This window comes from Eumetopias jubatus, unplaced genomic scaffold (genome assembly GCF_037043125.1).
Source record: "Eumetopias jubatus isolate StellerSeaLion01/CBP00866 unplaced genomic scaffold, mEumJub1_p1.0 scaffold_12, whole genome shotgun sequence".
In the NCBI taxonomy this organism is placed as follows: Eukaryota; Metazoa; Chordata; class Mammalia; order Carnivora; family Otariidae; genus Eumetopias; species Eumetopias jubatus.
The window spans coordinates 42,234,322-42,250,624 of NW_028274818.1; the positions used below are offsets into that span (position 1 = coordinate 42,234,322).

A 16,303-nucleotide genomic window follows, 5' to 3' on the forward strand; every position below is an offset into this window, starting at 1 on the left:
TGTGTGTCTTTGCACAAAGGCAGGAGTGTATGTGTGTGTGTGTGTCTCTTCCACATGTAATTCTTTGTAAGGGAAAGGAGTCTGATGATGACATTTGCCTTTTTGTAGAGAGAAGAGATAGAACCAGTTTAAGACTATAGTTGATTTTTTTTTTGAAGCAGAAGTTTATTCTTCTGTTTTATATTCTGTGAAAAGAGATCTGAAAATATTCTTTGTGTCGGGGTCTGAATGTCTTTTTTCAATAGGTGATTCCCCAAATCTTATTTCAATTACATTTTTTATTTTTATTCATTTATTTACTTTTTTAAAAAAGATTTTATTTATTTATTTGAGAGAGAGAATGAGATAGAGAGCATGAGATGGGGGAGGGTCAGAGGGAGAAGCAGACTCCCCGCTGAGCAGGGAGCCCGATGTGGGACTTGATCCCGGGACTCCACGATCATGACCTGAGCTGAAGGCAGTCGCTTAACCCACTGAGCCACCCAGGCGCCCTCAATTACATTTTTTAAAGAGCAGATGATATTCCTCATAAGAGAATGAACCCTATAATTTGATGATTGATAAAATGAGGGTGAGGTTGTTATTGTGCTGGTAAAGTTCCTGAGTTAGAGTCACTTGATCCCCTAGAGGAGAAGGAGGCATCCTTTCTTGCTATGAAGGGAAGGATGAACACTCAACCCAGAAAGAACAGCTGGGAACCCTGAGAACAGAGCAGAGACTCAGAGCCAGAATGGGTTAGGGGAAGGGCAGCCCCTCTGACAGGAACCAGTTAACCAGTTGATGCTGAAACTCTTTTTCACCAGAAAAAGTTGCAGGAGACTCCATGTTTCATTCATTGATGATGTATTTCAGAAAGGCCAGCTAGAACATAATGCAGGCACTCTAGGTAATACCATGAAGGGGAAGATAAGTCCTTTGCACTCGAGAAGCTTACACCATGGTGAAGAAGACAAGACAGACATGATTGAAAAATTAAATAGGAATTTAGTGGTGGGGTATATACCCATGACAACAATGACAGTAAGTAAACAAGGTTTATGAATGACACGAAGTTTTGTGAGTTTATGGCAAGTAGAGATCACAGATAGAATTGGAGAGGTTATGGAAGGCTTCATGGAGGAGGCAGAATTGAACCGAACCACACCTTGAACGATACCTAGGAGTTAGAGGAGCAGACAAGAGGAAGGATGTTCTTGGATCAGTCTGAGTCAGGTGCTCTGAGCAAGAGTTTTGAGGCAGGGGTGGGTGTGACATGTTATAAATTTGTTGATACTATGGTACATGAGAAGATGATGTTGGAAAGGTAGGTTGAATTCAGATTGTCAGGCTAAGGAGTTCGGCCATTTTTTAGGCAGCAAGGAACCACTGAAGTTAAGTGATTGACACGGGAGAATGACGTCACCTCAGTAGAAGCTGGGATTTTTGAAGGGGAGATTGTCTCGAAGGAATTACGATGAATTCACTTTTAAGCACATTGAGTTTGAGATGGTGGACAGTCCTTAGTTGGGCATTTGGATCTGGAAAGGAGGTGGAAAAGTAAGGCTGAGTCTAGGTGTGGAAGCCAGGGGGGTAGTTGAAAGTGTGGGTAAGGACGTGACCCCAAAAGGAAAGATGTCAGAGAAGATGCAGGGGTTAAGAACAGCCCCATGGGGTACTCCCACAATAAAGAGGGGGATCAAGGAGCAAGAGAAGGAAACAGACAGAAACTGGGAGGTGGGATGCTAAGGGAGGGGAACTCTGAGAAGGAGGGGAGGTCAGTGGTGGCAGATGCTGCAGAGTAATCAAGGAAAAAACGGGCGGGGGAGCAAGGACCACTGGAGGTCAGTGGAGGTCTTAGTGCAGTTTTAGGGGAGCGGAAGGGGCAGAACCAGCACATGGCCTGCCCAGGTGCACATTTCAAAACTGGCCTTAAGTCCATATCATATGGGAATGCCTTATTCACTCTGATTATTTTATACCAGGTGGGTGTAACCAGCTGCTCAGTGTAGGAGCGAGTGGGAGAGAAAGGGTGTGGTGATGGACAGGTGGTGGTTTACTCTGCTGATGATTCCAACCCAAAGAGTCCTGTAAGAGACAAGACTGGTGGGTGTGGTGGGATTGAGTTCCCTTCTCTGAGCCTTTAGGGTTCCTCTAGGGTTTGTTTCAGCCGTGAGCTGCTTTTCCTGCTATTGGGACACCGTCTTCAAGAGTGAAGTGTGGGGAATGGATTAAGACCAGCAAGTTCAGGTTAAAGCTCAGGCACCTTCTCATCCTGGGCACTGCCTCCTTTGCTCTAGCACCTGACATCATGCCTGACACGTGGAAGGTGCTCATTTTATGTTTGCTGAATGAATGAATCAGATTGAACCCACCCAGGCTGAGCAAGCTTTACAATGTGTGGGCTGTATTTTGTTTTCTGAGTCAAGAGGCCAAGGGGGTGGATGGATGGGCGTGCTTCTGTCGGTTGTTCTCACCCTTAGATACCGATGCATCCTCCGCTCACCCCCCACCAGTCAGAGCTGGAGCTCTGCAGAGTCGTCCTGCTGCACTTTGCCTTGGCCAGAAGCAAGACTGGACCCAGAGGATGGGTGTTGAGGTGCAGTAATGAGGCAGGGAGCCTATGATGTCTGGGGCTAAACACTGAAGCTCTAAAAGGACTTTCCCAATGAGGGTTAATGTTAGGTTGAATATATTTGACTTTGGTCCAGGCTGAAAAGTGGCCTTATCTAATGGGGAAAAAAAGGACTGAAGTGGTAATACTAGAATTTTTATGATCTTAGATACACTGAAACGCAGTAAACATGCTGTCTGGTTCATCAGCCCCATGTGTCTGGTATTCCCTCCACAGCCTGGGCATTCGTGTTCCATGCTGCTCTTCCCCACTGCTTCTCCCCACCTCCGGTGCCCTCTGTTTCAAAGGATCTCCCCGATTCTTTCCTTTTCCTGGTTGCTTCCAGCCAGAAGGGATCTCTCCCTTCTCCATTCTCCCCCTTACTGTGTACACTATCCTGGCGCACGCTACCTTCTGCGTTGTATCAGAGCCCTTTATGGGTATGTTTTCCCCCTCTTCTCTCTTCACATGCAAGCTCTCAGAGGCTGTGGCCATGTCTAATTTATCCTTGAGCCTCAGAATCTTGAGAAAAATCCCTGGCACATTAAAAGGGTTTAATGAGCATGAAATGGGCTTATGAATGAAAGAATAAATAAACAAACACGGATCTGTCCCAGGTGCCAAGGTCTTTGGGCTCTTTGGACTGTGGTCTCAAATGTTTTTCTTTCTTTTCTCTTTTCCCCCATTTGCCTTTCTGACCGAGTCTCAGATACTTGTATTTCTCTGCGCCTCTGTCCACCCCATACACACCGAAGTCATCCCTGGGCTGCACTTCTGCCGTCTGCCTTCTGAAACAGAAAGCTGCCAGATACGTGGTTTGCTACGTGGTACTGTGGTCACAGCTACCATTGCTGAAATGTATTTAACAAACACGTATGTAGAGCTTGTTGTATGCCAGGTACTGTTCTGAGAGCCTTACACATATTAACTAACTTAATCTTCATAAAAGCCCAGAGACAGGTGGTGTGCTTTCTTAGAAATTTAACCCTTTGGGAGGCTTTCTGGCTCAGGGTCCTGCCTCACCTCTCCAAAGTCCAAGATTATGGCTGTGACTGGACTCTTAAGCAAGGAAAACATTATTTTGACATGCAGTATGCTAATAGGGGCCACAGATTGTCTAGAGTCCTGACCTTATTACCAGGAGATCCAGCTCTGCTATTTCCTACCTCGGTGCACTTGGACAAGTCCCTGACCCTTTGCATCTCAGATAATAGAATGTGCCTCACAGTCCTGCAGCAAAGATGCAGTAAGATAACATCACAGTTGGCACCCAGGAAATATTGAGTTGTCATAAATGAATGGTTTTAAAAACACTTTTTAAGCAAAATTTGCACATCTATAGTTAGCTGGTAGAGTGTTAGAGCTGTGGGGTTTCTCAGGCACAGGTTTGAGAAATGCTGCTTCTAGGGATGGACATTACATAAGCATGTAAAGTTATGTTTTCACCCAAGTAAGGGCTGTAAGGTATTGTGGAAGCCACCAGATTCCTAAGATGTCTACATCACCATAATGCTCCTCTGCTCTGCAATGAATTTGTACATGGTCTCCTGCCAACTTTTTTCTTAAGAACCCACTCCCAAATCCTCTCTGCATTATGTTCCTTAGAGTACTGCTTTGCATAAGAGTCTATTTCTTGGAAAAGCTCAACAGGGGGAAAATAGAACAAAAGGGGCTCTGATAGCTTAACCATAAGCTATCTGAGAGTAACTGACAGTGGGGGAGGGAGGAATGAGGAAGCTGGGCTGATGGGAGGGGCACATGCTTTTTGGATGAGGCTAGATTTGCAGCCCCTGGCAGTGATGGGCTGAAATCTCACGCAGAGATGGCCCAAGGCCTGACAGATCTGGGAAGAGCTTTATGAATGAGGGGAATAGATAAGTACTTCTCCACTCATGCTGCTCATGTCTATCCAGCTTAGTACAAACTCCCGTGGCCTTCCTGGTCTGGGGGAGTTCAGCCAACTGGTTTCATTCCTTTTCCAGAGGAGACTGGAGGTACCCTCTACCAGTCGCCTTCCATCCTGCTTGCATTTTGGATGGTACACTGGAGATGAGGGGCTACAGGGTGAAAGCTTTGAAATTAAGCCATCTGGATGGGATTGATCTAGGAAAGTTTTTCACTTGCTTCCTCAGATCCTTTTGGGTTAGTTTGCAGGTCACTGCTTGCAGCAAAACATGCATGCAGAAAAACACTTGGTTGCACCATGTTAACTGTGTGTGTGTATGTGTGCGCATGTGCATGCAGTGTGTTGACCTTGTGCCCCGTGTGTGGGGGTGTACTTTCTAACTACTGGATGGTTGCATTGTGGTGAAATTTGGGGCTTGGACCTCAACAAAGTCCCACAGGGGAGTAGAGAGCTGGTGACAAGAAGTTACCTCTTTAGGCACGTCTAGGTTGTGAGGTGTGCTAGGGGTGCTGGGCGGCCAGGTACTGGGCTCACGTTGACGTGCTCACAAGTGACCAGTAGATGGTGCTCTGACAACAGGGAAATATGGCTACGGTCCCTCATGGGCTGGAAAGGGATTTTAGGAATCTGGTTTCCAGTCAGCGTTATGACCAAATGCTGACTTTCTACATTTCCATATGTGGGTCTTTAAGAAGACATTGCAAGGAGGGACACTGTTAGGAGAATGCCCACCAAGTTCCCTTATGAAGAGCATTATGGCAATGACCTGACCTCAGGTTTTTTCTAAGGATCCTCCTGGATCTTGAGGGCAGTACCTGTGTTCCTAGTTTAGTGTCTTCCCAGCATGGTCCCAGGACCATGTGGCTACTGACCAAATTCAATTTGAGGACGGTAAGCATAGGATTCCCATAGGTTTAGCGTTATTGTGTAGTTTCTTCTCTTGACAATGAACAACTTTGGAATTACACTATTACCATCCACCAGAGATTAGACTGGTTATTAGAAAGAGCCATAAAGTGACAGTCGGAAGATCTGTTAGAGGCCCAGGGAAAATTACCTAAGGTTTCTGAAACTCTGCTAATTTGTCCATCAAATCAGGGTCATAATACCTGGGTTGCCAGGCTGATCTCAGAGATTTGTTGTGAGGTTTATGTAAACTGAAAACTATTGAAGACACATAAAATATTTTTCAGTCATTAAAATTCTAGCCCTCTGGGGGCTGGGAGAATGGGGGCATTGGAGAGCATAAGAGATCATGAGTTCATAGATCTCAAAAGTCTGAAAAGCTGTGACTGTGGGGTGGGGGATGGTGTTCGTGGTGGTGGTGGTGGAATATGAGAGTATGCCTCCCTCCCACCATTACTGCCCTTAGATCAAGTCCATTCCCAAAGACTTTAATGCCATTATGTTTGCCTTTTTCCTCTTGGGCTTCTCCCCCCACCCCACAAATTCCCCATTTATAACTTCCCTCCAAAGGTGCTCATACTCTCCAGCATGGTCTGTATCATTCCCAACCCATGCATTTGTGATTCCTGTCTCCTCAGGGAGGCAAGCCTCAACTCCACTGGGTCTTCACATTTCCAAGTATAATATTCTGTCTTGGGGAACCTAGGTCTCTTAAGAATTACAACAGCCACAGAGAACACAGGACATTGTAGAGAGAGGAAAGGGGATTAGTACCGCCTCTCTTCTGAGTGGGTGGCATTGAAGATCCAGATCTGGAGGTTCCAGATCTTCCAAGAGCCTCTTCCAGGATGTAAAGCTTAGAGAGCCCTGCTTCCTCTGAGCATGAACAAACAGGCATACCACTCGGATGCCTGCTAAGGTCAGGACCCAGGGAAAAGAGGTGAAGTTGTAGTGTGAGAATGAGGTCTATCAAGCATTCTGGCTGGTAAGGTTGTAGAATCTAATTTAATCCAAGAAGAGGACACATTTTTTTTTTTCATCTGTTTTCTTCATTTGGCATCCTCAGTGCCAACAGTGCCTGGTGCTCAAAAATATTTATCAGATGATTGATGTGAATGAATTTTGTGCTATGGATTATGGTCTGCCTGAAAGCATGGGTTTGATCACTTCTGCAAGCCCTTTCTAATCTGCACAGTTCACAGGGTTAGTGAGACAGCCACTTGTGACCATTGTGAATGACTAAACAGGCTGATGGGGCTTTGTGGTTCACAGCACCGCCTCCCCTTTCACTTCTGACCAGGTATCCAGACAGAAAAGGGTCTTCGAGTAAAGGGAGGTAGAATGACAGAGTAAGGCAGTAATATGAAATCAAAATACTAATTAGAATGGACACACCTTGCATAGTAAGTTGGACTGAAATGGGCTACCTTGAATCAAAAGGTCAATATGATGACCCAAGGGCAGCACGGACACCATTCCTTTGGATTTCCAGTACCCAGAGGATTTCCCTTCACACATACACTCAAATGCATTCTCACCCAGACGTGTGTCAGTGCTCACGTGGCCTTGCCCACACATAGACACACACAGGAACACACGTGCCTCTCACTCAGGTGTCATCACCCTTCCCATCAATTATTCTCACACATAGAGACACTGCCTTTCACACATGTGAAGCCACACTCACCCATGGTTTCCAACCTCCAGGTTTTAGTCAGTCTCTTTGTTTCCTTCCTCAGCCGCCCCCTTCCCCTTCTCTAACATTTCTTAGGTGGGGAGGATTTGGATAGAGCTGTGTATTGAGACTACACTGGAAAAAGGAGAGGAAAGTGTGCTCCAGGTAGTGTAGACATGGAAGGCGGCAGCTGGTCCTGGGCTCAGTTCAAACCACTGAGTCACCTGTGGAGAAGGGCTTGGTTGCTAAACCTAGGGACTCTTTCTCCGGGTCTTGGAGTCCACCTTTCCCACTTAGGCAGCTCAAATACTAATTGTTTTTTTCTTCATTAATGGGGTGGGTTTGAGGAAGTCAGTGGAGACGATTTATGGGTAAAAGATAGGGGTGTGAGGATCCCCCTGATTGTTAAGACTTTGAGAAAGGTAGTGTTTAGCTCCAAACTCACCATCTACGGCCCCAATATCTGGACCAGTCTTCCAGAAATGGATGCGCAGGGCTCCGCGAGAGCTGAACCCAAGGGGCCGCCCCAGATCGCATTTGGCTGGGGGAGGGCAGAAGCTCCCACGCGGAGCTGCCGCCAACACCCGAGTGCGGAGCCCCCAGAGGTCCTAGCGTGCCTCACGGGGCCTGCGGGTTGCTAAGTGGGGAGATGGGGAGAGGGTGCTGCCTTCTCCGCGGAAATCCCTGGGCAGCGTTCCTCGGAGACTGGGAGCTGAGGAGCAGCAGCGACGGGGCCCCGGTGCGCGGCGCGCAGGGCGCAAAGGCTTCGACTACCCTTCAGGGCAGGCACGGCGCGGGGCACAGCCCTGGCGGGCGCCTTGGCGGGGACGGAAGGCGCGAGTGCGTGCGCGCGTGCGTGTGCGCCCCCGCCGGGCCTGGGCTCGGCTCTCTTGCGGGGACTGTGCCGCGCCGCCAGCTGCGCCCGCCTCCCTCCTCTCGGCGTTACTTGGGGAGAGGCGACTCTCGCTGGGCCTCTGCAGCGGTGGCCCCCTACCCTTTGGCTAAATAAATCCCGAAGCCAAACCAGCCTCGCTTCCCTGGCCCCTGCAGCCGCGGTCGGCCGGGTTCCTTCCGGCTCCATCCCCGCCCCTCCTGTCCTCGCCGGCCCCGCCCCCGCTTCTCCTGGCGCTCCAGCGCTCGCCTCGCTGCGCCTCTGCGCTCCGCTTGCTCTCCGCTCCTCGCATTCCCCTTTCCTTCCCTACATTCTCCTCTGCTTCCCCGGAGTGGGGCTATCCGAGTGGCAGAAGAAACCCAGCCGTTCAGGAGGAAGTTCGGTCCTTGGACAACTCGCGTGCCAGGCCACCGCTAGGCTCGCCTGCAACCTGTTCCTATCTCGCCCAAGTGCTCGCCCGCCCGCCCGCTCCCGCTCCCGCCCTCGCCCCGGCGCAGCCGCGGATCGCTGTTGCATGCTGATCCGGGGAGGCGGCGGCGGTGGCGGCGGCGAGCGCTCCGGCAGGATGCTGGCACTCGGGCTTCGCTGCTCTCTGGATGCTGCTCAACTTCTATCCCAAGCGCAGGAGCTTTGAAGTCGTTTGTCCCTCTCCGGTTGGATTGACTTCTTATTTTGATATTTTGGGCGTTGCGGTTTGCGCAGGAACCTCAATATCGCTCTCCCCCCTCCCTCTCTGTCAACCTTTGGATGCGTCTGTGCTGGCAGATTTAAAGACCCAAGTCTTGGCTGTGGAATTTCTTAGATGGACTTGCTGGGGCTGGCGTTATAAAGCATGTCATCATAACCCCGTCCTTATCTTATTTTTTTTAAAGTTCTTTTGTTTTCATTTTTCCCTTCCTCCCCAACCCCCACCCCCAATAAATCACCAAACTGTTACCTAGCGGGCCGGTGCCTGCCTCTCTTCCAGAACTAGGTGGTGCGTCTGCCAGAAGAGGAGCTATGTTTGAAGAGCAGCCTACTCCACCCCTCTCCTCTTCAGTCCCTGAATGCCACCACACACTGGCATTTTGAAAAAAAAAAAAAAGAATTGCCTCCAGAAACTGAGCACCCCCAAGCCCTCTCCCCATTTTTTTTTTTTTTTTTTTTCCTCCTTGAGGAATGGAGCTTCGCAGAGGTTGTATTTAGATTCAACAGTTCGGAGCGGCGGGGCTGCTGCTGCCGCCTCTTCCAAGAGCTCGCGAGGCTCCCCGGAGGCGGTGGTCCCCGCGCTCGGCTGGATGCGGCTCTGAGTCTCCGTGTGTCTTTCTGCTTGTTGCTGTGTGCGGGTGTTCGGCCGCGATCACCTTTGTGTGTCTTCTGTCTGTTTAAACTTCAGGATGGCTCGCTTCGGGGAGGCGGTGGTCGGCAGGCCGGGGTCGGGCGATGGAGACTCGGACCAGAGCAGAAACCGGCAAGGAACCCCTGTGCCGGCCTCGGGGCCGGCGGCCGCCTACAAGCAGTCGAAAGCGCAGAGGGCGCGGACTATGGCTTTGTACAACCCCATTCCCGTCCGGCAGAACTGTTTCACCGTCAACAGATCCCTGTTCATCTTCGGAGAAGATAACATTGTCAGGAAATACGCCAAGAAGCTCATCGATTGGCCATATCCTTTCTTGCCCTCTCCCCCTTTGCATTTCTTTGGGTAAGGGGGGAAATCTAGCATGGAATTTATCCCCCATCCCCTTCCTGGTGCCAATTTGCCCCTTTGCTGAAGTGCACTCTTTACTTCGGTGTGCCTAAGGGGCAAGCTTGGTGCTGTAGAGGCCAGTGTGGGCACGGGTGCTTTTCAAGGTAAGACTTTTGGTTTTTTGATTTTTCCAATGTGGAAATCTCTAGCGTCCCTGGGTGCATGGTGTTGCTGTGTCTGCCCCTTTCTGGGCTGGGCTTTGTCTGATTCCCAGGCCCCCAAGGCCCTTCACATAGAATGGGTTGCCCCTAATCTCAAGGTTTTCTTTCATACTCACTCCCCCTTTTCCTCCCTCAAAGCCACCCCCTCTGTCCCCATCCCCACCAGCTGGGGAGACATCCGCACTATCTGCGCCTGGGGAAGTCAAGGCTCCCTGGGGGATTTATCAGTTCAGAAGCTTCAAGAGTCTGGGCCAAAACCTTGTAGACAAACAGAATGGTTAAATAAAACAGCCATTTGGCTGGGGATCCAGCTAACTCTGGGGACTGAGTTTAAGTTCCACTGAGAGTGGAGTGAATGAATTTGTCAGCGGAGGTAATCTCTAATGATCCAGCCCAGACAGCTCAGAGTTGGAGTTCTCTTCTCAGCCAAAGAGGAACAGCTCATCAGAGCTCATTGTTTTCTTAGTCCGGTTGGGTGCCCCTGCCTCTGAATGCTTGACCCAGCTGAGTGCTCTCCTAGGGCCCAAGATTCAGGTTGATATGCTGGGCCTGAATTCTTCAGCTGAGGGCTGCATCAAGCTGAGCCCAGAGGTGTGCAAGCAGTCTGTCTCTCCCTACCTCCAAAGGAACTGCTCTCCCACAAAGAGCTGGTGGTGTCTCTCATGGTGGCGTCTCACGGTGTCAGGGTGAAAAGGCATCGAAGGAGCTTCTTTGCAGGTTTAATCAAGTGCACCAAATGCAGGCTGCTGATTAGGCATCTCGCTGCCTTGTTCTTCACTAAGAATTTGGGCATCTGGCAAGGTCTTTAGGAATTGCGGGTTGGTGGGGGTGGGGAGGGTGCTTGGTAAGAAGCAAGCCAGGGGGGTGGTGGTAAATATGGGGGTAGGCTTGGAGACATGGGACTTTGATGCTTGTAGAAAGACATTTCTTGGGAAGGATGCACCTGCAAAGGAGGCCCCTCCTCTTCTCCTCTAGCCTCCTCTTTCCCCACCCCCTCCCTCCAGGTGTGCATCATGAGGCAGCTGAGCTGCACTGGGTCTCTAGTATCAGTGAGGCACGTGGCTCGCTTCCCCTAGGGCTTGGACATCTCCCTGCTACCCCCACCCCAGTCTCTGGCCTTCCCCTCCTTCCTCCCTAGTTCCCTGCCTCAGCAGCACTGCCATTGGCTGGCGCTTGGTGCTTCTAGGCAGCACCCCTCATTAGAAACGAAGGAGCATCTCTAAGCAGATATTCTTCCTGCTGCTGCTCAAATCCTCCCACAACCACCCCTGGCTGGGCTTCTTCTCTCCTCCTCTCTGCACTCCCCTCCTCCTCCCACCCCCACAGAGTGATTCGGGGTCATTCCGTGCCCGAGTTGAACGTATCTAGGGTGCGGATACTGGAGAGGAGGAAGGGTCCAGTCTCTGCGGTCCCGCCTGCCGGTGCGCCGCACAAAGCGGACAGATCTCATTATGTTGCGTGCCGCGCGGCTGGGCTGCAAACACTCCTCTAGTCAGATCTCTACTGATTTCTCTAGCGCGGCCCCGCTCCCCCATCCGCCTTGTACAATTCTCAAAAATTCCCCACCCTCCAGGTGCTGCTTTACTGTGCTCCTCTCTTAGGGGCATGTTAACTTAGGCGCCCTTGGGCTTCCTTGCGGTAGACAAAGCGCCCCCGCCGCGCCGCGGGTGGCAAAGTGTGCCAGCAGCCATCGTTGGCACCTAGGACAGCGCCACCGAAACTCCCCAGGCGTCCGCGGCTCTGCGATCAGCCGGTTCGGCACCACGGGCACTTCCGGCTGGGCCCAGGCTCTGGGGCTGGGAAATGAAGCTCGGTTCCTAGACCACGCGGTCGGCGCTTTTCACGTTTTCGCTTCCGCTGCAAAGACACCGCCTTTCTACCAGGCGTTGCGAGCGCAAGGTGCAACAGTGGTTTTTACCCCGCCCCTTCCTTGTCTTTGGCCGGGATGAACCAGAGGGACTCAAAGGAGAGCATAGGGAGTTGATTTCATTGTGGTACTCAGTGCCTCGGCCGAGAGCTGAGTCCCAGGGGTCTCTTCTGTCCCCGTTGTTGGAAGTTGCACAGTGGTTCTGCAGCACTTAGGCTGTTGTAACAGTGTTCAGAGAACATCTGCTAAGGTGTGTAGAGGAGCCCTGTTGGAAAATTTAAAATACACCATGTTGCTTTTTTTCTCTTCGCTGTGCAACGTGACTGAGTGACAAGTATATATTGCCTCTGGTGGTGACCATGTGGAAACACTGTGCTTCTGTGGGTTCTGCTTTTTCTCCAGTACTGCATCTGAGATCCTAGTCTCACTTTCCTTCCTACCTAGACATCCAGCTTCCGGAAATCTCTCCCTTTTTCTTTCTGGGAGTCGTTGTGAGCAGTGGTTACCAGAAAACTTGGGAGCCGGGCTGTCTGCGTTCAAATCCCCGTTCCTTCACCAGCTCTGTGACCTTGAAAAGTTACTTCCTTATCTGTAAAATGAGGGTGGTAATCATGAGTTAGGGGGAGAATTAAATGACCTAACATATGTCGGGTTTCTAAAACATTCCTGATTACCCAGTAAACACTAGCTATTATTTTAATGGGGTCCTTCAGAAATGTCAGCATGTCTGAAGGTAGGGGTCTTAGTTCTAGGTGAACTAAATCTTCTAGGTTTTTGCGTCTCAAAGAGAGCAAAGAGCAACATCCCCGTCACTTGGGGGCCTGTTAAAAATTCAGAACCCTGAGCCCCATTTCAGATTTTACTGACTCAGAATCTGCATTTTAATAAGATCCCCAGGTGGTTAGTATGCACATTAAAGTCTGGGAAGTACTTCTCTACTGTTTATAAGGGCCAGATATTTGAAAAAAAAAAAAGAAAAAGATTGTTCAGAACATGGGTTAAGACTGCCCGCTTTGAACTGACATATGAACATGTAACATGCTTGAGGACTTTGATTATCTGTGCACTATGTCTTTGAGGCTTATACATCTTTTATGGGCTGTAGAAAGTCACTGTGGAGCTAGGAGGAAATGAGCACTTCTGTGTGTTATGTTAGCTCCTCTTCACACTGCATGTTACTGGTCTTTAACAAACTGGTCTGGAAAGATCAGTTAAGAGAAAGGAATTATTTGATTTATACTGGTAGGACCCTCTGGCTTGGGTGGGTGGGTGGGGTAAACTTCTCCAGTTATTTAATAGGGAAAGTCTCGTTCCTACGGAAGGAAATGCCCAAGATAACCCAGATTTGGCATGAAAGATGGTGGTAAGTTACAGCCCACTCTGAATGTGTTTCATTTTTCTTGGAAGCTACATCTGCATAGGGAGATAATTTTATTTTCTTATGGCACTCTTTTCTGCAGTGGGTACCATAACCTTTTTGAAAATGCTAATCTGATTTAAAATGTGATGTTACATTTTATATGATACCTTCATTTCTTTCTTGTTCATCTAATAGATGTAACAATAAAAGGATTCTCTTTTTCTCAGGGAATTGGCTGCTCTGAATGTCATCCCACGTTCACTGTGCCATATGCTTACCGGCTCTCACCTTTCCATGCTCAGGCTCAGTTACTCTGTGGACACACACAAGGTCTCCCTCATGGTTTGTGAGATGCAAACACTTGTTTGCACTTTTTTTTAGGTCAGAGGATGAGGGGAAGAAATGGGATGTCTGATTTGGGGCTCTGTGCCATTAATGGGCAGTGGGAGATATTTTTTTCCTCCACCGATGATGTGGGTCATCTCAGCAGGGATCACATGTCTCATGCAGAAATGTAAAGGGTCTAAAGTAGGAAGATCAAATGTGTTTGCAGCCATTGAGATCTTGAAAGCTCATTATAATGAACTTGTAGATACTCATCCATGATTTCCTGTTGCAGAGAATTTCACTGTAGCCTCAAAAGACTCCAGCTCTGGGTCAGAGGTTATGTGCTTTATTATGGTAAATTTCCCCTTGTAAATTGCCTATTTATTTTGGAGGGTTTTGGTGAGGATTACTGAAGGCTTTAGTTCTCACATCTCCCATTTTTGCATAAACTTTTCTCCTGCTCTGGTTGCCTATAAATATACAGCACCTTGCAGGATAGTAGACTGTAATCTTGGCAAGAATTTCAGGTTTGATGTAACGCTAATGGATCATGAGTCAGAGTGCCTTGATTAGGGCCCAGGGTGGCAGCTAACAAGGACAAAGTCTGTAATTATATCCTATGATCACATAACGCAGAAAGACTTCGCATCTTCTGTGTATCTGGGCACCGATGCAGATAGGGAAGCAGATAGTGAGTGTAACTGGCCCTGCGGCTGCTGGAGAAAGGTCTTCATTTTCTGAGCCTCCCAGGACAGTCTCCAAATTGTCCGTTGGCTTTGTCTTTGAAATGAGGTGTGGGTAATGTTTCCTCCAGAAACCAGGCTTTGACTTGTTGTGGGGACCAGTTGTAATTGGGATGCAGCCTGGAAAGCAAGCTGGAGTGAAGGAGTTTGACAGAAATGAAATGACTGGAGAATGGAGATGAAAATATCTTGGACGTGATAGTGTTGTCTGTTGGTGTGCATGCCACCATTTCTCCACTTCCCTCCACTTGCTTTCCCTTGCAATAGGTGGAACGCACACTATGAATTAAAGGAGGAGGAAGGAAATAATGAGAACAGGATTTTTTATCTTCTGAGAGATCCAGACTTTGGAATTATTAGCTCCATCCAGAATTGCTGATCTCTTTTTAGCTGCTGCTGTATAAAATGTAGGGTTTCTTTCCCTTCCAACTCTGCTGCTTTCCCCCCTCTTTATAGGAACATCTGGTTTCCTTCCATCTTCATGTTCTTAGTTAAAATAGAACAGAGCCAAGATTTGCTAAGCTGTCAGAAATCCTGCAAACCCTTGACTCCTTGGGTCCCACCAACAGCCCGGTAGCCTCCCTTTTGTTGTTTGCAGGGCTGCCTGGGATGGGAAGCTGTGGGTCTCCAACGCCCAGACATGGAAGCCAGCCATCAGAGGCCACTCTGCTGATCTTAGTTTGTTTCTCAGTGACCACACACACGTGCAAGAGGGAACCTGGACGTGACTGTGATGAATACCCTTGTATTCAAGGAGAGAGACTTTCTCTTTCTGCAGTCCTCTGTCCCTTTTCCGTCTCTCTGTGTTTCTCCGTCTCTCATTTTTAGGTTCAGCCTTTGTGAATAATTCATTATATGTGTGGGTTTTCCCTAGGATTTTCAGAAAAGGAAGGTTATTTGTCTTCCTCTTGGATACAAGCAGGGTCTCTTGCTGAGGACCAGCTTCACAGATCGACTTTTCCCTCTGCGTCTGCTATTTGTTGCAGTGGGACTGGGACACAAGAGAAAGGTAGCAGGGGGGGGGGAAAGCTCTCTTCTTACATGCTTTTTCCTGCTGCTTTTATAATGACTGCCTCCTGCCCAGTCCTGTTACATCTGGGTGCCCCATAAATATGCAGCTACTCCCCTCCTCTGTTCAGAGAACATGGTTAACTAGAAGATATTTGTGTCCTTGTCGCTCTGAATGCTCTTGTCATTCCAGGTCTTTACGCTAATAAATGCTGAACCACAGAGCTAAGGAGGCTTCTCTAATTGTTTCTTTTCAAACTTCAGTGGGAATTCACATAGGAATTTGAAGGGGTGAGCCGCTACTGAAATTAATGTGTACCACTCCCTGTCACCTCTGCCATCATAAACACGATATGGTTTTTAAAGCAGTCCCTTTCAAGGAGGGATAAAAATGCCGGTGACCTGTGCTGGTACTTCCCCTTCCAAGCATTCTGAACCTGCACAGAAAGGGCTCATGTGGAGGCTCCCCAGCACGTTTCCACCATCACTTGGATTTAAGGACAGAAAGTATAGCCCTGAGGTTTTAGCCTTCTCCAACCTAGTGGTCTGTCTCTTATGTGTCAGTCTTACGTTAGGGAGATGTCTGTGGTGTATTTTTGCTCACTGAATAGCCCAGGTACGTTTACTTAATTTTCCATTCCCTGTGTCCTTGGCTAGTCTTTGGCTATAAACTCTGATGAGCCACCCCCGTGTCACCATTTCTGGAAAGCAAGGGGCAGCCAGGAGGTGTGTCCTTAAGAGGGAGAAATGGGCCAGACTAAGGAGAACAGCACTGAGTGACTAAAAAGTGTCAGTTATCCAAGACACTGGCAGAGCAGTGGGTACTTCTTAGGAGTGTCTTTTTTTTTAATTGTATTTTGGGTTCCAAATTTGTAGGACTAAGCAGTTCCACTCTTAGTCCTCTTGAATATTTAAAAAAAAAAAGGACCCATTTTTAAAGTGGTAGCTCATCCCCGAGGCAGGTGGGCAGGGCTTGGGAATGTGACTGAGTCCAGGCTAGGCTCCAACGACAGGATCCTGTGGTCCAGCCAGTGAAGGGCTTCTGGGAGAGGCTCTGTGTGGCTCCTATGCCAGGTGTGGTCTTTTGCCTGTGGGTGGTTGATATGAATTGCTGTTGCAACTCTGCATAATTTCGAGGCTGT

The 16,303-nt window shown here is 48.9% G+C and overlaps 1 protein-coding gene across 6 annotated transcripts in view; it reads left to right on the forward strand.

Moving 5' to 3' along the window:
• CACNA1E (calcium voltage-gated channel subunit alpha1 E) overlaps positions 1 to 16,303 on the forward strand; it is a 384,845-nt gene that overhangs the window by 62,486 nt on the left and 306,056 nt on the right. For 3 of the 6 annotated variants that reach the window (XM_088016637.1, XM_088016633.1, XM_088016634.1), the window contains exon 2: positions 9,345 to 9,611. In XM_088016637.1, coding sequence (XP_087872763.1) covers positions 9,345 to 9,611 — 267 coding nt within the window. Of the gene's footprint in view, positions 1 to 9,344; positions 9,612 to 16,303 lie in introns of those variants that run through there. The other 3 variants (XM_028121535.2, XM_028121536.2, XM_028121537.2) reach the window with 1 other exon arrangement.